General features: G+C 42.0%; 2 protein-coding genes across 5 annotated transcripts; both read left to right on the top strand.

Annotated features, from left to right (window-relative positions):
* Positions 1-1,951: 1,951 nt before the first annotated feature.
* Positions 1,952-8,576, top strand: nrl (neural retina leucine zipper). The gene is made up of 5 exons (XM_023954018.2): positions 1,952-2,122; positions 3,636-4,433; positions 4,518-4,799; positions 5,803-6,021; positions 7,020-8,576. Exons 2-5 carry the CDS (start codon positions 3,816-3,818, stop codon positions 7,179-7,181), a joined length of 1,281 nt encoding a protein of 426 aa, XP_023809786.1. The 5' UTR covers positions 1,952-2,122; positions 3,636-3,815; the 3' UTR covers positions 7,182-8,576.
* A 535-nt stretch (positions 8,577-9,111) lies between these two features.
* Positions 9,112-17,762, top strand: LOC101155178 (GTP-binding protein REM 2). Of its 4 annotated transcripts, none has more exons than XM_011473766.3 (6): positions 9,112-9,461; positions 9,581-9,641; positions 10,430-10,739; positions 10,875-10,948; positions 13,839-14,016; positions 17,088-17,762. In XM_011473766.3, the coding sequence occupies exons 2-6, from the start codon at positions 9,588-9,590 to the stop codon at positions 17,375-17,377; spliced, it is 906 nt and encodes a 301-aa protein (XP_011472068.1). In that variant the 5' UTR covers positions 9,112-9,461; positions 9,581-9,587; the 3' UTR covers positions 17,378-17,762. The 4 variants fall into 4 exon arrangements, with proteins under 4 accessions (XP_011472068.1, XP_078801784.1, XP_078801783.1 ...); XM_078945658.1 differs by having other exon boundaries at positions 9,154-9,461; positions 9,588-9,641; XM_078945657.1 differs by having other exon boundaries at positions 9,189-9,496; positions 9,588-9,641.
* The last annotated feature ends 4,614 nt before the right edge of the window (positions 17,763-22,376 follow it).

Below are 22,376 nucleotides of genomic sequence, written 5' to 3'. Positions count from 1 at the left end.
TTAAATCCACAAATTAGTTTAATCCTTTGAACTGTTGTTGTTGCTGGGATAAACTGGACTAGAAACACTTAAAACGGTGTAAAAGGTTTCTTTTTACCTTGTCTGACAATAATTTTTTGGTAAAACTGAGCTTCATTTTGAAAATCAGTAACCCTGTAACATATTCTACACACAACAAAACTAAACAGCAATATTGAAAACCCATGATTGTTGTCGAGACGGACGTGAAAAGTCACTCACACATTTCAGTTCTGCTTTTATAACAATAAACCTAGATTAGGATCAACCCAATGCCAGCTGAGCTCACGAGGCATCCATCACACCAATAAATGCAACAAATGCATAAAAGTAATAATCATGGAAATACATGCAGAAGCACATATGATACTTTGATCTGGAACTAAACAAAATGCTGCAAGAATTCAGTTTAATTAAAGTAAAGGATTAAAACCTTTTAGTATCAAATTGTGAATCTGGTTTGATTAAAACATGTTGAGAGTGATGCTGAATCTTTAGAAAACCTGCATGGATATCATTTCAGTGTTTTCAGCCTGCTATTTGTCATAGCATCTGATCATTTCACATCATATTTTAAACAGTTTGTTAAATTCTGCAGAGGTCTGGGGCTTACCTTGACAATAATCTCCAGTTTTTTCAGTTTCCACAGTAAATTACAGAGCAGACGTGCCTGCAGGCTTCTCTGCTTCTCATCTTCCTCACTGTTAACCTGCAGAAATAATTCATGACTACAACGCTCAACATTCAACAGTTTACTACACCCCTTGGAAATAAAATAAATAAAAAAAAGATCGTCCGCTCACAGCAAGAACATGACAACGCCTTTGGGAACATGTTCAGGTAAAAGCAATGGGTCCTGCTGCCACAGGAAGGCTTCATTTCTTCATCCAAGACCATTTGAATGTTTCCTGCAAAGTAACCATTAAACAGCAGATTATTTTATTCTGTGTCATGTGAAGAGGAACTAAAAGCAGACTCTGATCTGAAGGTGGAGAGGTGAGGAAGAACGTGATGATTGATGTGAGGTGTGTATCGCAGCCTGTTTGTGAATTACTTTCTGTGTGATGCAATGATCATCAGTCTTTAACAGAGGTTTAGTGATTCATCAACTCAGTCATTTCAAAATTTTAAAAAAATCAATCTTATCTATATTGGAAGATACCATTTGGAACTGTATCTTGGTTTATTTTACTATAAGGTAAAAATGACCATCACAGTGAACAACACACATGTGATGTCATTATAACTGATCAGTCCATCATTCCAGTCCAGTGTGTGGACAGACTTTGAATTTAGAAAGTCATGTGACCATCCAGTGTTCTAGAATGTTCTAAGAATGTTCCCTTTGGATTCTTTGGATGTGGAAAAACAACAGTGGTGAACTTTAGGAAACTAACATGTGAATGGATTTGACATTCATTCTAGTTTACTTGTTTGTTTGGACACAGATTTAATTTCCACTTGATGATCTGGAAGAAATCCAAGAATCTGGAAAGCTTTATTGTTCAGTTGCAGGAATTTCTTTCTGAGTCTCACTGGTGGAAGTTTTGGATAAAGATGTTCTGGATCCATTTTAGATCAGTGAATCGGATCGTTCAAAATGAATAAATATCAACTATGAATCGTGTCGGCAACCACAAAGTATGATTTGAATGGAATCGTTGTTACAATGAATCGTTACAATGAATCAATTATAAATAAAGGAGGAGGTGGGGGCTCTTAGGTGTGAAACAAATCAAAGAAAGAACACCTGGAATAAAAAAGAGAAAAAGAGTGGGGGGGGGGGGGGGGCAGAGGGAGCGAGACATTGCCAGAGAGAGCATACATGAACCACGGATGAGGGGGAGGCAGAGGGAGGAGGAGGAGGGGATTGTTGCAAACAGGGATTTGCAGCAGAGGGGAGAGACAGAAAGGGGGCAGTGGCACTCAGTGACAGAGAGCTGTACACACTGACATGGACACACACACACACAAACACACAACTCTGTGTCTCTTTCCAAACGTGTCAGTCAACCAGTCAGTCGATTATTTTTAGTGTGAGTGTGTGTGTCTGCTGCGGATGTTGAGAAGAGCTGGCAGCCATCCTTCACCCCTGTGACCAACGGTAAGGCCATTTCGTCCAACTCATTTCAGACCTTCCTCTCCGCCTGCTTTCCTCCTGCTTTTCCCCTGTGGCGGGCGGCTGTTTCGGCTGAACGTGGTCCAGAGCCAGGCTGAGGCCTCCATGGAGCTCTGTCACTGTTTGCTTTCTTTTACGACCCATTTTGAGCCATGGGGGGCAAAACTAATGAGCTATGGAGCAGAGGCACCAGTCAAAGGTGGATTTTTAATTAGATGTTCATTTTGATAATAGTTGCAATTAAATCTGAAGCTCTATAATTAGAGTTGACAGGGAAAGCTTAGCTTTCTTTGATGCGGTTACCAGAGTAGAATGATGGGAAATGTCAAACTTTTCATTCAAATTGTGAGGAGATGCTTGTTTGCTTTGTGCAACCCTGTTCCGACATTTGGACATAAAAACAACACAATTATTATGTTGAGAACAGAAAAACTGACTTTGATTTTATTTCTTCTCCATAAAAGTATTTGACTTCATTTTTAGAAAGTCTGTGGCTCTGGATTAAACTCAGAACCTCTTGGTAATTGGATTTGCTCTCTTGAGACTTGAAAATCTTTCTGTCAAAAATGATTAAGCCTTCTCAATATTTCTTCTTCATTTGGATGTGATTCAGTGAGAATCTTCATTGAATGACTGACAGTCTTTTCCTGGATGACAATCCTCTGAAATATTTCTGATGAAAACACGAACAGGGGCCAACGTGTTGCACCATGAGTATGAATATAAGAAAAAATGCCAAAGCGACAAACGTTTTAAAGGTTTTTCAGAGCACGTTCAAGCGTGCTCAAGTCCTGCTCTTGTGAATGTTAAGGGCTGGGGATGGCGTGCTAAAGATTACTGCAGTCACATAAAGTGATCACACTTTAAATCTCATTTATTTGCAACAAAATCAAACATTTTGTTCAAAGAAATGGAGGTAAAATCGTTGCAAATGCAGTTTTTAAGTTGGATAACGGACATATACGCAAACTAATGAAACTGGATTTGACTGATTACGTTTTTGGTAATAAATATTTGAAGTGGCGGCTTACTAATAGTCAATTAAGCTCTAAAATGCTTTGAAATTTCCTGGAATTGGCTTTGTTGGGCCCATTTGGGTGGTCTGTTCATCTGAATGGGTTTAGGGTAACTCGACAGCATGCAGGGCTACCACTTTACCCGTAAAACATTTTATTGTGTTTGTAACAGCTTCACCAGATGCTCATGAAGAGGTTTTGGCCGATTCTTGAGAAAGTGGTGCTACTCCTGATCAAAAGTATTGCTCTGCAGGAACCAGTGGTCAATCAAATCTCTGATTAAGAACTGGCCAAACCTCCTGGCAGTCACAATGCATTGTGGGAAGACTGTTAAGTTCTAGGAAGAAGAAGATTTACTTTGTGTCCCAGAAGTAAGACACACATCTCCCATTGAGATGCCTCAATGGGAGACATCCTTCCTAAGATGTCACATGAGACGTTCCTATTTTAAATAACCATCTTTTTATTTCCTTTCTTCAAAGCAAAACAAACGGTGTGAGGAACGTGAAGAGTTTGAGGAAAACTCATAAACCGTTCGGCTTCCTGGCATCCCTGCTGTTGCTGCCGTCTATGAACCGCTCTGAGGCGGAGGATTGGGCTTTCCAACAATCCTGACACAAGGAGAAACCTTGGTGAAGCTCCCTCCAACAGCACCAGACACCATGTCCTCTCCACCCCTCCCCATGCCTTCTCTGCCCCCCAGCCCCCTTGCCATGGAGTACCTGAACGACTTTGATCTTCTAAAATTTGAGGTGAAATCTGACACTCCTCCACTCCCCCCGTCATGCGCTTATCCCAAAGCTGGCATCAGTCAAGACCCCTCCAGCTCTCCGTACACCAGCCACCCCCCGCAGGACTCCAGCTTGAACTCCAGTCCTTACAACTCGCTGCCACCTTCACCGACGCTCAGCGATGCCCACCCACCACCTTCAGGTTCTTCCTCCCTCTCCTCATCATCCTCCTCCATCTCCTTCCCCCTTTCCATTTCCAACAGCTTCACGTCTGGCATCGGCTCTGGCTCCCAGGGGACTGTGGAGGGAAGTCCAGCTCATGGAGGCCCTCAGGGTCCCACCCCTGCCTCCTTGGAGGACCTGATCTGGTTGGCTGCTCTGCAACAGCAGTTTGGAGGTGAGATGGCAGGCCCCGCCTCTTTGCTCGGAGCCTTGGGAGGGGTGCAAGACAGAGGGGACAGAGAGAGGGGGCCGGTCAACAATTTCCTGGGTTGTGAGGATGCTGTGGAGGCTTTGCTCAACTCTGCTGCTGCAGCGGTCAGCTCACAGGTAACAACTATGCCTGTGACCTCTTTATTTTTACCACATGTCCAAGATTAGCCGTCTCCATCTTCTTCCTGATCTCTTCCACAGTTTCCAGGTCTTTCCCAAAGTTCGAGCTCCAACCTGGGAGACTCCAGCAGCGACAGCGGAGGAGACATCTCCTGCGCCAAGGCAGCAGACATGTGCCATCGCCCGCTTGTTTTTCTGTCATCAGCCCCCCCGTCACTGTCCAACGGCACTCCCATGTCAGCTCCCTTCCCACAGCCCCTCAGCCCCCAGGGCCGCCTTCATCACCACCAGCACCATCATCAGCATCATCCACACCACCCCATGCATGGTAGCCATCACCATCATCACCACCAAGTCAGCCAGGTACACACAAATTCAGAAGTCTGGTGAAAGCTTCCTGATGAGGAAGATGCTCAACAACAAAGAGGATCAGTTCATGCCAGAATAAAATTACATCACACAACCACACTAACTTCCCTTATTCATGTAACGGACCACTTAAAGGGTTATTTTTGTGACTTGTAGAGTTTTAAAACTTTTAGTGGGCAATAGAATCATCTCTAAATCAATGTATTGTTTGTTTTAATGTGGGACGCAGTTCAAAAAACCATGTGGTCTAATCTGTTATTAGCAACAACAAAAAAAGATCCCTTTGTTTTCTTATCATTGATCACCTGAATTTTGTTTCAGCTATGAAAAACAAATTAACTTGTGCTTTTGCTTTCAAGTAGATGCTAAGTTAAGGTCATTTTGGAGCCAAAGTGGTTTGATGCGTAATTGCATCAATAGGTGTCAAGGGGTTACACGTCAGATTGAAAAATAATAGTTTTAGGCATACTTTCCTGCAAATGTCTATGTAATCTATTCTAAAAGACTTCCTATTGATGTTAGTCTTGAGCTTTAAGGAATCTTTCTTTTCTTTCTGCACTAAATCCAACAACTCATTCTTGTCCTCGTAGATCGATGCAGTTTAATCAGTAAACAAACTTTGTGTTCCGGCTGATTAACTGGATGAATCTTTATGTAGAGCACAGTGTGAGCTTACCATAATATCTGCTATTATTGCTGTGCGTAATCCTGATAACTGTCACCCACACTTAGTCAGATTACATGACAGATTATGGACATGTGGCGCTGAAATGTGCCCCCTGATTGACAGACCTGCACACAGCACGCGCCTGCGCACTCAACTTGACTCATCATCCATACACTTGTCACTTCCCCGTTTTATAAAGGAGCGCACCTGGACAGAATCAAACTCCCACTCCTCCACCAAATGCGCACACTTCATGTCACTTCCGCGCGTGTCTGTGCCAATTAACGGTGAGAAAGGCATCTCCTCCTTGTGTTCCCTCCATCTGCTCAGCAAAGTGGAGTGAATGAGCGTTTCTCTGACGAGCAGCTGGTGAGCCTGTCAGTGCGGGAGCTGAACCGACACCTGCGCGGCGTCAGCAAGGATGAAGTGGTGCGCCTGAAGCAGAAACGGCGCACGCTCAAGAACCGCGGGTACGCGCAGTCGTGCCGCTACAAGCGCCTGCAGCACCGCCACGCTCTGGAATCGGAGAAGCACGTGCTCACACAACAGGTGAACAACCCCTGATCTCACACACTGTTTCGTGTAAAGTCATGATCTGAAATAAATTGCTCACAACTCCGCATACAAAAGACAAATCAAAGTGCCAGATCTTAGCACCGGATTTCTGTACATCAGTCTGGCATGTCCAAAGTCCGACCCCTGGCCCGAATGTGGCCCGGCTGACATTTCTGTCGGCCACAGGCTCTTGTCATAAAAAATTAACCTAATGGCCCAAAGCCCTTTCTTTAGCCTGTGTAGGATTTTTCATTGTGATTGGCTAAATTTAGTTGTAGGCTGTTGTAAAGGTTTGGCAACAACCTGTTGCTTTGACCTTTACAGCCTACAGGGACAAACCAGAAGAACATCATTTATTATTTTCTTTGATCAAAAACACTTTGGTTTGTAAGTCTGAGTAAGATTTTAATAATGAAGATTTATAATGAATAATGTATAACATTTCATGTCAACCCAGACAAACATTTTCTTCATTTTAGTTCTGGACTTCAAATCAGAAATTCACAATAATTTTGGTTAAAATGTATTTAAATGAAAAATATCCCATTGGAAAGATTTCTTTTCATTAAATATCTCTATTATAATGCTATTATAAGGGTTCGGAGAATGCAGGCCGAATGGTTGGCCCTCACATTTTCACCTTTTGTAAAACTGACCCTCTTTGCCCAAAGTCTGCCCCCCCCCCCCCCCCCCCCCCCCCCCATCGTGGGTTTTTCATATCTTCTCCTGATTATCTGAACACCTGCAAAAAAACAAGATCCATTTTTTTTTTTCAGAAGAGGGAAATGTTGACAAGTAGAGGTCAATCCAGTTCAGACAGAGTTGCAACTCAAGAATTAAAATTTAAAAAGTAATTGATGACCAGGATCTTGGGCCCGTTTTTCTTCTAGACCCCTAATAGTTTTCTTTTGTATTTTGGAGTGTGCCAAATAACTCCTATAGAAAATTGAGGATTCAAGTGTGTGTTTTTGTTCCTTGGGTCTTTATTTCAGCTTGAGCAACTACAGTGTGAGCTGACCCGAGTGCTGAGGGAGAGAGACGCCTACAAGGCTCGGTACGAGAAGCTCCTCAGCACCAACCCTGGAGCCGGTGGAGATGCTCCTCCAACACGCACAGGCAACCCAGCCTCCCCACCACCTGACTACTTCCTCTGAGTTCAGCTCAGGAGGACGACCAGCCTAAATGGAGCATCAGCTGTCGAGTAATCAGACTTTCAGAGGAGTATAGTATTTGTGTGGGCCGTGTGAGCGTGAGAGAGAAAAGGCAGGCTTTGGCAGATAGTGTGTGGGGCTGCACAACAGCAAAAATCTCCCTGTGAGTGACTGACTTTTGTTTGAAGGGGTGTCACTCGGGCCTCGGCCGCTTTATGGACTTAGATTTCCTTCACTGTGAATGCACAGCTCTCCAGCGCAGAGCTCCTCAGTGCAGCATTTGACAAATGTAACTTTGAGAATGCACCGGAATCGCTTCATTATGCAAAAAGAGAGAAAAAAAACACAGATGAGTATGATATCTATGCAAAAGTACACTTTATCTGCTCTCCAAATGAGTGGTTGAAGCTCGCTGTAGTTAATTATTTTCATTTTTATGTGCTGCTAAAGCTGCAGAGGTCTGAGTAGTGCAGTGGTGATACACATGGAGTGGTATGGGCCTGGATGGAAGTGTCCACAGTATGCAGTTGAATATCCGCCAGCTAATATTTCACAGTTGCCTACCAAAGTGTTTAAGCTCACCAAGACTTCTTATTCTTTGTAAGATGAATAATCATAGATGAAAGAATGTAAAAGAATACCTTTCATGGGAATTTTCCAGTGATTGTGCTAAACGAATAGTGGAAATATAGCTCTTGGGTTTCAGCAAAGAAAAGTTCTTTTTGTTAGTTGAAGACTTTATTAGCCATTACAGTGACAGGGTGTAGGTTTGTCATTTTGCTCTGAAAAAACATGTTTTTGTGGGACTCTTGACTCAGACGGGGGCCGATGGTGAGCTTGATGACAACAAATGATAAAGACAGAAGAAAACATAAAGGTGTGGCATGATTTGTGTGGTTTTGTCTAGTTCTCCGGCCTAAATACCATATTTATGGGGGAGTCAAACAGCTCAGACGTTTGTGAACAATCACTATATTCAACGTGGCACTAGAGAGCTGGTGACTATGGAATACTGATGACTCATTTAAGGTGCAGGGATAAACAGAAATGCAAAAAAAAAAAAAGATTTTCATGGAGACTCTTTCTTAAATGTCCCATGGAACGTTTGCCAGGTTTTGTGCATTAGAGCTATTTATTTTGTTTGGGTGTAGGTTCCAATAAGTTGTTCTTTTATTTATTCACTTATTTATGATGTATTTACCGTTTATTTATGTACGGATTCTAATTATTTAACTGGTTTTATTCCATTAGCATGTATTTTTACTTTCCTACAGTTTATTCTTTTATTCAGTTGTAATTAGAATTAACAGAACAAAAAATGGCCATTATCCTGGTTTTCTGCTCTTGTTGTAGTGTGGTTTTATATGCCTATGAAATAAACAAAGTTCTTTAACATCCTTTACAGTGTGTCGGCTGCGTTTTGTGCGTCCTGCGTGGCTTTTGACCTCCTCCGTTCCCCTATCGGAGCATCTCCCACGTTCAGCGCCATGCGGGCCTTTTCTCTGTGCCCGGCTCCATGCCTGTCTTTATCCCTCAGCCTCCATATAGTGAGGCTGTGACCCTGGTTGTGTGCTGTTTGGGATGACCTCATCTCCAGCTCTGCCTCCCTCTCTTTGGCCTGTACAATAGGACCTGGATTAGGGCTATAATAGCTCACTGCCGGAGTCTATTGTGGCATTGTGTGGGAGGGGCGCACCACTGCTCATGGTCCTGCTCACATTTTGACAGAAAACACATCCAAATATTGGGTAAGGAGACGGACAGGGGCCGTGAACCCATTCCTAACAAATGCAACAGATGGTAGATGTGGTTCTGGTAGAAATGTTTTTATTCGGTCTCCACTTTTTTAACAGAAATAAATCAAGCATGAGCTCAAATAGAGTACTAGGACAAAAAAGCCCTCAACTCTCTTTGAGGACTCTTGTGTTACACCGCCCCCTAGCGGTGGCGTTCTGTACCGCCTCCCATCTTTTGTGGCACGGAGCATCTTTGCAGAAAACTGCAGGCTGCCTGCATTTATCCGCTCTGCTTTGATCGCAGCGATGTCACGCTTTCACAGATGATGGGGGGGGCATTTTATCTCATATTACTGTCAGTCAGTGTAATGACTGACAGACTCGTGCGCAGAACTGGACCCTAACATGAGTAGCAGGAGAGAGGGAGATACGTTAACTGAGGAAGAGGAGGAGGAGGAGGAGAGAGAGAGAGAGCACCGGGGAGAAAGCCAAAGAGACATAAGGAGAGAAGGAGCTTCCTTTGCAGTTGCATCCAGACACCTGACAGGTGAGAGCTCAGAACTGCATACCCTGGCTCATCAAGTGAGTAGGGTGGGGGTTCAGAGGGGTGGCTCTGTTCTCTTTGTGCCTCTTTGTGTGGATTCCTCACAGATTGATTGATTTCAGTTTGCAGATGCCGACAGATGTGCCCGAACACAGACTCAGCGCCGAGGAGACTGCACACAAGGTAAGGGACGTGAAGCGTGATGAGAGGCTACGATTTGTCACGTTTTCTTGCGAGTCGAGTGAGAGTGGATGTTGTGGGTGGGCAGTGCTGCACGATGTGGGTGTCCTGCATAAAAAATTACTAGATGTGAAGTTTGCAAGCGTGGACTCTCGAATCCCCCTTAGAATGGCAATGCTGGCTCATCTACTGAAATATGAGTCCAAAACGCTAATTTATACATTGTTTGGCCATTTATTAGGCACTAAGCATGTTAAAGGTTCCATGTTTTTTCTTCTTCTTGTATGTTTTTTTTCCCAGCTTTTTGGAAATTTTTACCCAACTTAAGCAATATAAACAAGTTGGGTTAGGTAAAAAGTTAAGTTCTTTAAGCCTAGGTTGAGTAAAAATTCCCAAAAAAGCTAAAAAATAAAAATAAAAAAAATAAAAAACACACAAGAAGAAACAGAGACCCATTAATATGCTTTAAAACAATTCCTTAACCCAATAAAGTTTTTTTCCCCACAATTTTCCAAGTTTCCATTATTTCCATTATTGCGCAAACCAAATTCACTGTCTATAAAATTCTTGGACTCATATAGAGAAGAAATTCTAACTGGATCAAATGTTTTATTATATAGTTATCTCTCAATAATATTTTTAGGGATTCATGTTATCATGTTAAAGTTTGTGACAGGAGATGTTTTATATGTCATATGTAAGCAAAGCAAAAATGGAAGGTGGCCAACAAGTCTTCAAATTCAAAAAAGGTTTCAGATTGATCATTTGTTCAATTGCGTCTCTCCTACCAGTGTGACAGTATGACTCTGTCCAGCACCCCGACCGTCCGCAGAGGAAGCACTCCTCTGCCGCTGAAGCACCAGCTCCGGCGAGAAGAAGCCGTCCACGAGGATGTAGAATGGACCTCAGGTGCAGCTGGACCCTCAGCTTCTCCAAACAGCTTCAACTCTGCCTTGGATGACATTCCAACTGTGGCTCTGGAGGGCCGGCCTGATGGGCCGCTAAGGATTGCCTTGCTGGGGCAGAATGGCGTGGGGAAGTCTTCTCTGGCCATCGCCCTCGCCGGTGACCTGGACCGAACTGCTTCTGTTGATTCTGAGGGTACACAGTTTTGTGTTTTGACAGGGTCAATGCAGCAGGAAGGCAGCCTTTGCTTTGTCATTACTGTGCCAGCAGCAGGTAGTAAATAAGCAAAAGCTCTCATCAGAGACCTAACCGTTCCTGTCCTTGTCCCAGGGGAGGGTTATGTGCGCACAGTCACAGTGGATGATGAGGAGAGCACCATCATTATCTATGACAACTGGAGACAGGTGAGCTGAACAACACCTCCCCGCGCTTTCCTTCACAGCTCCTCCTCTGCCGCTGCACACAGTTTGCTCTGCGGCCTTGACTCGTCAGCTCTGGTAGATGCTTTTCTTCTTATTGACTGAGCTATTGCATGAACAAAATCAAGCTCAAAGTGTTCCTTTTCAGTATGGATTTGTCCCACTTGACCTGGTTTGGTTTTATTTAAAGAGTTTAGCGAGCTGTCAAGGACAGCGTTCATTCATTCACAGAATGGCCACATGAATCGTGACAACTCCTGGATTTGTAGCTCAGAGTGTAGAGAAAACACAGGAATAACATTCATTATTCTATATAATCAAGATGATGTGTAAATAAATATACTCTCCTTGTCACTAAAGGAAAGCCATAACATGTAGTAATTAAAAAATAAATAAATCAACTTAGAGGTTCCAAAATTCTTCAAAATATAATTAACAAATGTTAAAACAAAATGTACAATGAATATATGAAAAGTGAACTAAATTTGATATGAAGCCAAGGAAGGAGAAATTTGATATGAATTCATAAAATCAGGACTAAAGTGAATTACATTAAGTTCTTCTTCCAGGTGCAGGAAAAACTCATCGGGAATGGAGTTTGAAGAAGGATCCGAGTAAAGAGGCTAGCATCAAAAAATCTGTTTAATTACAAACCTTTCAGCACGTCGCCACAACAGACCAGCTTTCACCGATCCGCACACTTGGTTTTGGCAGAAATGTTTACTTCCTGACACAACCCGGTTTTATCCAGGCCCAGGGAAACCCAGAGCCGGGGCAGCACATGGCTCATAGTTAGGCAGTAGCATGAAAGGTCTTTTGCCCAATGACCCACACTGGATGAAGCTCATGGCGCTCCCTGGAGACTGAACCCTGGTTACCCATGCGCCAATCCTAGATGCAGCCAGCTAAGTCATCCAGCCGCTGATTTAATTAGACAATTTCAAAAAGCAAAAAAGTAAAATATGAACTTAACAGGAGAAATGGGAAACGTGAAGCAAAAGATGCTAAAAGGGATGAAGAAAAGCAAGGACTTGGATGTGGGGGAAAAACTGTGCTCTTGAATATACGGAAGGGTGATTACCGGAAATACAAACAGCTGAGTCAGCGGAAACTCCAACATGGTGACTTGGAGAAGACGGTGCTGGACTTAAAAGATGACTGAAGAGATGAAAAAAAATTCATGACAGCTAAAATTAAAATGATCTCCACATTGCCAGGATCATGAAAAACCTCAGACCTGAACAGTATTTTATGTGGAGTTTGTTTGATGTTCAACCTTATCTGCATTGTAGTTTAATGGTTTCTTAGGTTTGTTAGCTTTTGGGTTTGTTTCTTCCTCCTTCCTCTGTTTCTTGTCACTAGATTTGATTAACAGCATAACCCAGTTTCTGTCTCCAGACTGGGCTGAATGGAATGAGTCATGCAGGCGGCAGAAATAAGGCTTTGAAGTTAAGGTTTTAAGATCCCTGTGTTCAAATTCTAGATTTTTAGAGACGTTAACAGCATTTACTCAAAGCATAGCTTTATCACTTCATCAAATTCACTCAAACATTGAAAAGAAGAAGATTGTTTTGTTCTGCATTGTGGAATAAGGTCAGATTTGAAACAGAACCGGCAAAAAATACTTTATTTAAACCTGAAATATTATTCATAAAAGTATCTGAAAACTACATTCGGTGAGATGAATGTTTGTCATTGCTGTCCACTTGTTGATACGTCAAACAAAGATCCATGTTTGGCAGTTGTACTTCAACTGAATTGGTGTTTGCTGGTTCAACCCTCAAATGCGAAGGACAGAGTGGTTTTCTGGTGAATAGGAGGTTTCTCTTCTGTCTGTCAGCTCAGGTTTGCGTTAAGAAATTTGCTCAAAAAAGCTTTTACTGTAGTATTTTTTTATAAGTATTAATTTAGTATTTATTTTCTGCATTCTGAGTACATTTTTAAAGCAGGAGTCATCGTTACAAGTGAAGTCGTTTGTCAAGTGAAATGAATATCTTTGACCAAAACGTGGCCCAGTTTTTGAGAAAGACGTATAGTTTCTGCTGTAGCAGAATCCTGGGTCAGGTCTGGAGAGTGTCTGTAATAACAGTTACAGCATAATGGGTCCTTTGGGACACAAACTGCTCATCTTGTTTTTCTGAAGCCCGTATACAAATCGGCCACATCTGCATGGAAAGCTCCCTCTCAGGCTGTTTTCTAGTTTTCCCAGTATTCCCCGAAGAGAAACCGAGAGGTGACTGAAGCCGCCCACCGAGTGGGCGGGCATTACTGTTTCTGACTGAAGTGGGTATGCGGCGCCTCATGTCTCATGTTTGTGTTTTTTCCTGAATGAGACTCTTTGTCCGTGCTGTTTTTGACGCTTCCTTGGCTCTGCAATGAGTTCTGTTGTGTAATTCCAGCACTGTTGGTCATTACGGTGAGAAGCTTGCTCCTGGTGTGATCAATAATGAATATAATCAGAATGAAATTACAAGTCAATGAACCATGGCAGCACATGCCGAAGAGACACAGAACTGTGAAGGATTTTTACGTTTCGGTTATTTTTAGTCTTAGTCTGCTGTGTGGGGAGGGTTTGTCACAAGGAACAAAATCCAAAATAGTGTTGTTTTATTTACCAGAATATCCACATTCTTGACTCTTCCTTAGCAGGTTCTCTGATAGTATTCTGAGGTTTCTCAGTGGGTAATTGGGGATTAAAGTGACAGGATGTCTTTTTCCAGAGGATTCTCACATTATTAGGCTCCAACCTTGAAGGATTTCTGCTAAAAAAAAGAAGAGAGAACTGCATGTGTTTGCATATTTTGCTGCTGTGCAGGAGGCTTCTTCCTGCCATAATTCCTCCTGCTCTGACTTTCTGCGTCTGCTCATTTGTCAGGACCTGTCAGCCCTGCAGTGTGAGGTATGTGTCCTGGTGTTTTCGGTGACTGACAGGCGCAGTTTCCACCGAACCGCTCAACTCCGTCTCCTCCTGAGAGAGACCCAACCCCACACTCCCATAATCCTCGTTGGCAATAAAAGTGACCTTGTCCGCACACGTGAGGTCACCTGTCAAGGTAAGCGGCGCTCCGCCCCTTTCCTTTCTAGCCTAATTTGTTGTTTGTCTTCCTTTACTGCTGGAGTTGGTCTTTCCAGCCAGTGTTGACAGTAAACATTAGCGTAACTGTAAATGTCCTGCCTCATCTCTGCGTGGGAGAATGAAGGGTGCTGTGACTGCAGCCACTGCCGACTCACATTCATTCATGCAGTTCTACATCCACACTGTGCTGTTCTCCAGAGTGCACTAATGTGAACAGATCAGATAAGACATTCCACATTACAGCAATCAGCAACAAGAATCATCAAGCATCGGATTTTGACTTAAAGCAGGGGTTCTCAAGGTGTGGCCCGGGGAGCCACTGGCGGCCCTCGGGAAGATTTTTTGTGGCCCTCAATAAAAGAGAGACAGAGCAGGTTCCTTTGAGGAAAAACTTTGTGTTGGCGAGGAGAAAAGTGGACAAATGCTTACTTTGTGGTACCTCAAGGGCTGGATAAAGTCCCGTGCCTTATTTGCAAGCAGGTAAATGCAATGCTCAAAGAATTCAATATAAATCGTCACTATGTTACAAATCATAAAAACTATGACAAATTTAGCGGCAAGGAGCGCAACAATAAGCTCCATTAACACCAACAAGGCTAAGCTGCACAGCAGATAATGTTTACAAAAATGGGAAAACCAGTGAAGCTGTGACAGAAGCTTGTAGCTACGTTGTGGCTTTGGAAACGGCCCGGTGTAGCAAACCCTCAAGTGACGGGGAGTTTGTAACAAGAATGTATGCTGAAAGTAGCTGACATTGTCAAGTGATACTAATACAAGATGAGTAGAAGATTTGGGCAGCAACCTCCAACCACAACTGGGCAAACATCTGGAGGGTCTGGTTAACTGTACAAATGACACTTGGTCTTTAAAGTTATTTAACCCTTGGGCTATCTTAGATGACCCCACCCTTACATTGACGTGTTCTCCTACCATGACAAAGGTGGATAAAGGTGGAAAGATTTCATGTAATCCATGGACACCAGTGAAGATCACAAATCATTGAAGAAAAAAGGTTCAGAGCACTGTCTAGTGGGTCTAGATGACCCAACTCCCAATGGTAAAGTGCCTAGGGTAGCACAAGGGTTACAAGTGACTGCTCTACTTTTGGTTCCACAGTTAGGGAAATTAATAGAAATATTGATCTGCTGATTACAGAACATTTGACTGCCAAGTGTTTCCTCTGTATACAAAAACAAAAAAGAAGATCTACTTTGTCTGAGGCTAAACTGCTTTGGTTCATCTTTGGTCAACATGTCTGTACATCTTTGCTAATAATAGCAGGACAACTTAAAACAATTTCTGGACAATGTTCTTTTATTCTCCACATGGTTTCCTCCCACACAGAGAATGTGCCGCTATACCCATCACAACCCCAGGCTTGGTTTAAAAAGGGTTCCTGACACCCGAAGAACCAACACCTGAGTTTCTCTGTCTTTGATCAAAAGAATCTGATGGCATTAAAACATTCTGCTTTTATTCAAATGACAGACTTCATCTTTTTTCTTTTCTTCCCATTTTTTATGTCAACAGCTGTGTCTGCAATAAATACTGCTGCATTATACTACATCACTGAAAGGGAACTGCACGCATTTCTGCACATTTTACAATTGCAAGCATTTTAAAGTGCTCTTTCTACATGCAGAAGGCTCATCTTTCTTGCAATGGCTTATCTTGCTTCAGGCACTCACTAAAATGTTTTGAGGGATGTCTTCATTTCCTTAATTTCTCATATTCAGCTGGAGCTTGTTGGAAGAGCCACAATCACTGATGTTTATCTTTTCTACAATTGCTTTATCTGTTCCTGACAAGCCCTGCAGCGGATTGAGACGGTTTACAAATTTAATCAAAACACAATATGTGCAAGTGTCTTCAATGTCTTTGTGACAGGAATAACTAAAGTTAGGCTTCAATAAAACAGGTGTACTATCATGGCGCTGATTCTAAAATCAAGTTGTTGTTTTTCTTGTAACCCTTGTGCTATCCTAGGCACTTTAACTTTGGGATTTGGGTCATCTAGACCCACTAGACAGTGCTCTGAACCTTTTTTCTTCGATGATTTGTGATCTTCACTGGTGTCCATGGATTACATGAAATCTTTCCAACTTTATCCACCTTTGTCATGGTAGGGAGAACACGTCAATGTAAGGGTGGGGTCATCTAAGATAGCACAAGGGTTAAAAAGGACACCTGTGATTTCAGCATTCATCTCACTTCCTCTTCTCCAAACGGTCTTCTCTTCCTGCGTACAGTTCATGCCAGCTCAGACGGGGAAATCAAAGACGGTCATGGATCTATTTGTCTGCCAAAGAACTCATCAGAACACAGCAGAGCAGGGAGCTTGGGGCTTGCTATTGTTGGTTATATGTCACAACTACAAACTTTTTCCATCTGTCCGTCTGCTCCCAATTCACATCGATTTGAATAAAGAAATACTCAGAAATGCAATTTTAATCTGAATTTTTTTTATATACTCATTGTCCTCAATCGTCAGAAAAAGGGGAAAAACATTATTTTGGAGTGGGTCTGTAACCCTTGTGCTATCCTAGGCACTTTAACATTGGGAGTTGGGTCATCTAGACCCACTAGACAGTGCTCTGAACCTTTTTTCTTCAGTGATTTGTGATCTTCACTGGTGTCCATGGATTACATGAAATCTTTCCACCTTTATCCACCTTTGTCATGGAAGGGAGAACACGTCAATGTAAGGGGGGGGGGGTCATTTAAGATAGCACAAGGGTTAAATGAAATCTGTTCAATAAAATGGTATTTGTTAAGTCTCTGTGGGTTCCATAAGGTTTAGTGATCTTTTAGTTTCAATAAGACAAATGTATTTTACTTAATTTTTCATCTTCACTTCAAAAATTCCCACTGACACAGTCTGTCATTTATTTCCAGATTGTTGTGTTTTTTAAATGTGTGAGTTTAATCATCCAACAAAGAATTGTTTACATTGTTACACTTTGAATGTATTTTGGCTTGTCAAGATGTTGACAAAAGAACTTTCTTTCTCTTGCTTTTTCATTCCTTCCTTCCTTTGTTCTCCATCAGAGGCCATGTCCAGTGCTGCTCTTTTCAATGGTCTCTATGTGGAGATCTCCGCCTCCCTGGACCACCGCACACTAGAGCTCCTGGAGTGTGCCGTGCGACTAGCAAGAGGCCAGTCCCCGTGGCCCCCGGGTGCCAGTGCAGAAGACATGAGCGGCGGTCAACGAGAGAGCATCACTTCGCGGGCCAAACGTTTCCTGTCCAACCTGATGCCGCGGTACCCGCGGGAGCGAGAAGTGGGAAAGTTCCTGAGACAAAAGTCCAGATCCTGCCATGACCTGGGGGCGTTGTGATCGAGGAAGCAACAGTTTGATAGTTAGCAGAGAAAACTCAAAGTTTGCCATTGGTGAGGAGGAAAGAGTGACACAACACTTAGTGGACAGAGAGAGGTGGATGTGAGTGACAGAGGTGGTGTGAAGGTGCTGGAGTAATAACAGGGTGTCAGTACTCTATGTTGTGAGAGATTGTCATGCACAGTGGAGAGGAGGAAGACGAGCAGTAGAAAAAGTCAGTAATGATATTTCTTTGAATGACAAGACTGCATTTTTGTTACCAGGCCAACCATAGCAGAGTAAGTACTGATTTAGAAAACATGTAAATAAAATAAGCTGTAGAAGTGACATTTAACTGCCACCCTCATAGTTTTGAGAGCTAAATAAATGGCTTTTTGAGTCTCAAGAGACGTGTTGTGTTTGTGTACACATTTTCCTTTTTCTCCTTACCTTAGAGAACTACGCAAATGCTTAAAAGACAAGCAAAGAACAAAATCATGACGGCACAAACTCTCACGTCTTTTACAGGGTCACACTTTAACAGCAATTCCTGTTGTTCTCATGAAATCAAAGTCGGTTAGGTATTCATGACGATGTGAAGCAGAAAGTAGTCAAAGGTCAACCAGAACAGATGGGAATTAAAGAGAACTCTGTGTGGCAATAAGGGAACCAGCAGCAAAGGAAGGACAGATTATTGTCCAGACTGATTGTTGCCACGTTACTGTTGTCATGGAAACCTGAAGTCATACACATTATGTCCGTTTCAGCACTGTGAATACACTGCTCTTTTCTTATCTGGTCGGGAAAAAGGTGGCTGTGTCTTGCACAGCAAGTTGCAATTCTAAAATTCAAGACCTGAAGAAAATAACAGCTGAGTACCGATATCATATCAGCCCCCACACCTGTGTACCAACCCACAGCATTTCCATCCTCCCACTGCCACCCACACACCAGCAAAGCTCATTGTAGGTCATTATACCCATCATTTCCATCAAAGGGAGAGCTGCACTGCTGTAGAAGAAAAGAGGAAAAATGGTGCCACAAAAGTCTGACTCATTCCTTTGGCTGAAAACTCTTGGAACCAAATGAAAGATTGAGATTTTGCTATTTGTGTTCCCAGGCGACAAACTCCATCTTGTGGTTCAGTTAAAGTCCTACATACTCAAATCCCCAGCAGTCTGGAGAATGAAAAAAAAACTTTCAATGTACACAAACCATTTTGTTTTTACTCTCGATGTTGGTGTTAACATAAAAATAAGCTATTTTTAATCTAAATGTATGCACCTGGACATTTGTTATCATGCTGATGTTTTGCAAAAAAAGATCTAGGTATTCTGTATTTCTGACAAATTTCCAGGTATTCGATCATTCAAATAATGACATTTTAATTAACCCTTGTGCCATCTTAGATGACCCCACCCTTACATTGACGTGTTCTCCCTACCATGACAAAGGTGGATAAAGGTGGAAAGATTTCATGTAATCCATGGACACCAGTGAAGATCACAAATCATTGAAGAAAAAAGGTTCAGCGCACTGTCTCGTGGGTCTAGATGACCCAACTCCCAATGTCAAAGTACCTAGGATAGCACAAGGGTTACAGAAGATTTAAGAGGGAAAATTAGAATAACATTTAACACATGTAACTGTCAGACAACCGTGGAAATCTTTAAAAAAAATACAGACAGTACAAATAAAAAGGTTTACAATTCTCAATTCAGTTGTTTAACCCTTGTGTTATCCAAGGCACTTTAACATTGGGAGTTGGGTCATCTAGTCTGATTTGTGATCTTCACTGGTGTCCATGGATTACATGAAATCTTTCCACCTTTATCCACCTTTGTCATGGTAGGGAGAACACGTCAATGTAAGGGTGGGGTCATAGGATGGCACAAGGGTTAAGATAATCAAATACAAGTTCAAACACTTTCTTTCTGGACTTTTTTTTTGCAACAAATGAAACAAATCTAAATATGTTGAAATTAAGACAAATGGTTTAAAAAGGATGGAACTTGGAAGCAATCTATCTAATATCATAGTTAAAGATATTTCTACTTATTGAATGTATTTATGGTCATTTCTTCTTGGATCTGTGTTCAGGTAGTTGTGGGATTGACACATGTAAGCATTGACAGATAAGTGTGAAAGAAGGGGTTTGAAAATGATTGGCTCACTGCTTAGAGTCACAACCCACTGCTATCCACATGTAAAGAAGCTCAACAGACATGGAAGATTCCTGGAAAATCAGAACAGTCGTTTTCATGGGTGGGTTGCTTTTACAGACTAGTAGTAGTAGATCCTCTGGGGGATCCATCGTTCTTGGGCACCACCAGCTTGACCTGTAGGGCGTGCCGTTGCTGTGGTGCCCGTTCTGGTTGGGCGGGCTGGGGTCCCACTCTGTGGTCTAATAGCCATGGATGGGGCCCTGGGCTGCCCTGTGTTGGGCGGGCGCTGCGGTAATGGCCCCTGTGGTCCGGCTGGGCCTTGGAATGAATGGATCCCCATGATATCGTTTCCTCACAGCAGTACCAAGCCAGACCTTCTTCAACTGCAGTTATTTGTTTCTGTTTTCTGTTCTACTGGGGTAACTGGGTGGGTGGGGATGGGGGCGGGGGGTGGTGAGGGAGGGGTACCTTCTTTGTGGGATTGTCCTTTGTTTTCTGTTTTGAACAACTTTCATTCTTTATGACTGTTTTATCTGTTTTTATGTTAAGCGCTTTGTGTTTTTAACCAAAATGAAAGGCGCTATATAAATAAATAAAGTTTGAGTTTGAGTTTGAGTAAATGCCGATTGGCTAAACTATAGTGTCACTTTTGGGGTTCAGAAAAACAAACCCTGAAATGAGACAGGCATGTAAAGTCCAGACCCTTCCCAATCAAAGAAAAAAACATCATATTGTAGAATTGTGACCTCCATACAACAAAATAACAAAAAACAGTTGCTGTGAATATGAATTATAGTTATAAACAAAAAACATATTTTTGAAACCAGACAGGAAACTGTTTCATTTCTGGTGTAAAATCCCAGAACTTGTGTTATCTTTATTATTTTTATTCCAGTCCTCATTTTAAAGGCTGGGGTTTTATATATATATATATATTATCTTTAGCTTACTGTGTCACTGTATGAAAGAAACAGTTCACAAAGTGAAGAAATTGGTCCACACAGACTCCCATTGGTTGTAATTCTCCCTTACCTGTACCATCAAAGTACAAGAGACACAAGGCCAAAAATTAGGAATGAAGAAAAGAAAAACATAAAATACAACTGATTATTTCTGCTTATGGATCTAGTCATTTACAGGTTGTTTTCAATCAATAAATCTATCAAGGTGAGTTGTTCCGCTGATTTCAGCACCATGGACAATGACGGCACAGATTTATGTAACAGTGTTTCCTTTCATCCCTAAAACACGGCATGTTTGTTACTGAAGCAGCAGAACATTTGAGTAAAAAAAAAAAAACACTGAAATGCTGTAATGTGAATTATGTCTGCATGCTAGTGGCACAAATAAGCTTGAGTTATCCAAACCCAGAGGTCACATGACACCTTGTTAAAATACAGTTTTACTCATTAACACCTACAGTGAAATAAAGCAGAATTTATTGGCTGAAAAAAAAATCTTCAAAAAGATTCTAGATTTTAGAAGAATTAAAAGGTAATTTATTGTTTTAAATTATCCATTCTTGTACTAAAGTGTTACTGCCATGTTTCTGTTTTCCTTTTAACTTTAACCCTTGTGCCATCTTAGATGACCCCACCCTTGCATTGATGTGTTCTCCCTACCACAACAAAGGTGGATAAAGGTGGAAAGATTTCATGTAATCCATGGACACCAGTGAAGATCACAAATCCATTGAAAAAAAAGGTTCAGAGCACTGTCTAGTGCAGGGGTGTCAAACTCATTTTCACTGAGGGCCACATCAGCATAGTGGCTGTCCTCAAAGGGCCAGATATAACTTATACATGTAATGAAAAATGTAATGAAAAAGAAATGTAACTACTCCTTAATGTTAAAGAACTCATTATTTATTTACTATAACTTTTTAAAGTGACAATTCCAGCTGCATATAATACATATGTTTGCTTGTTACTCTAGCATAAATCCTTTTACATTTGATTCTGTCAGATTGGGTTATATGGACAGTGTTTAAGTCCTAATTTATAGCTGCTCAGTCCCATATTTCAAGTCTGATTCCCCCTAGAAATGAATAAATAAAGACCAATTTTTATCTTTTATTCCAAGAAATTTAAAACTTTTATGCTCTCACGGGCCACATAAAATGACATGGCGGGCCACATTTGGCCCCCGGGCCTTGAGTTTGACACGTGTGGTCTAGTGGGTCTACATGACCCAACTCCCAATGGTAAAGTGCCTAGGATAGCACAAGGCTTACACCCCTGAAGACATCATGCAACCTTTTTGTCCATCCATCTTCAGAATCCCAGTGAATCCTTTTTGGTGTCACGGGGTTGCTGGGGCTAACCAAGCTACCGTCGGGTGAAGGTGGGGTACATCCTGAACAGGTCAATACTCCATTGCAGGGCCAAATCCTCACACCCAGAGCCAACATGAACACCAATTAATCTGTGAAGCATGTTTTTGGACTAAGAGAAAACCCACCATGCATGGAGAGAATATGCAAACTCCACACAGAAACAACCCAGCCGAAATTTAAACCAGGGCCTTCTTGCTGTGAACCAGCCCAGGACCCCTTTGTCTGTGGAAATTTGACCGGCCAAGTTAAAAAGGTTTACCTCACACGTGTGTGTAGATCATTATAGGTTTGGTTTTCTTATGTGAAATGGTTTGGAAATAGTGTCAAAGACACATTATTTCCTATTTCTCAGTCTTTCCATTAGTTAGGGGGGGAGGGTGAAGGGGTTGTGTGTAGGTATGGGGAGGGGACTCTTAATTTTCGTGCTTGTTTTTATATTATTTATTTTGTTTTAATGTAAAGCACTTTGTGTAATGATTTAATGGGAAAAAGTGCTTTATAAATAAAGTTTGGTTTGATT

Source organism: Oryzias latipes, chromosome 4, assembly GCF_053564925.1.
Source record: "Oryzias latipes strain Hd-rR chromosome 4, Olatipes_Hd-rR_3.1".
Taxonomy (NCBI): Eukaryota; Metazoa; Chordata; class Actinopteri; order Beloniformes; family Adrianichthyidae; genus Oryzias; species Oryzias latipes.
This window is presented reverse-complemented; position numbering and strand designations above follow the sequence as displayed.

Bases quoted from the DNA above. Each gene is read 5' to 3' on its own strand.
- nrl (XM_023954018.2), top strand. From the start codon at position 3,816: ATGTCCTCTCCACCCCTCCCCATGCCTTCTCTGCCCCCCAGCCCCCTT. The intron at 4,800-5,802 runs GTACACACAAAT...CCATCTGCTCAG, and splicing joins ATCACCACCAAGTCAGCCAG to CAAAGTGGAGTGAATGAGCG. The intron at 6,022-7,019 runs GTGAACAACCCC...TCTTTATTTCAG, and splicing joins AGCACGTGCTCACACAACAG to CTTGAGCAACTACAGTGTGA.
- LOC101155178 (XM_078945657.1), top strand. From the start codon at position 9,320: ATGAGTAGCAGGAGAGAGGGAGATACGTTAACTGAGGAAGAGGAGGAG. The intron at 9,497-9,587 runs GTGAGTAGGGTG...TTCAGTTTGCAG, and splicing joins TGCATACCCTGGCTCATCAA to ATGCCGACAGATGTGCCCGA. The intron at 9,642-10,429 runs GTAAGGGACGTG...CTCTCCTACCAG, and splicing joins CCGAGGAGACTGCACACAAG to TGTGACAGTATGACTCTGTC.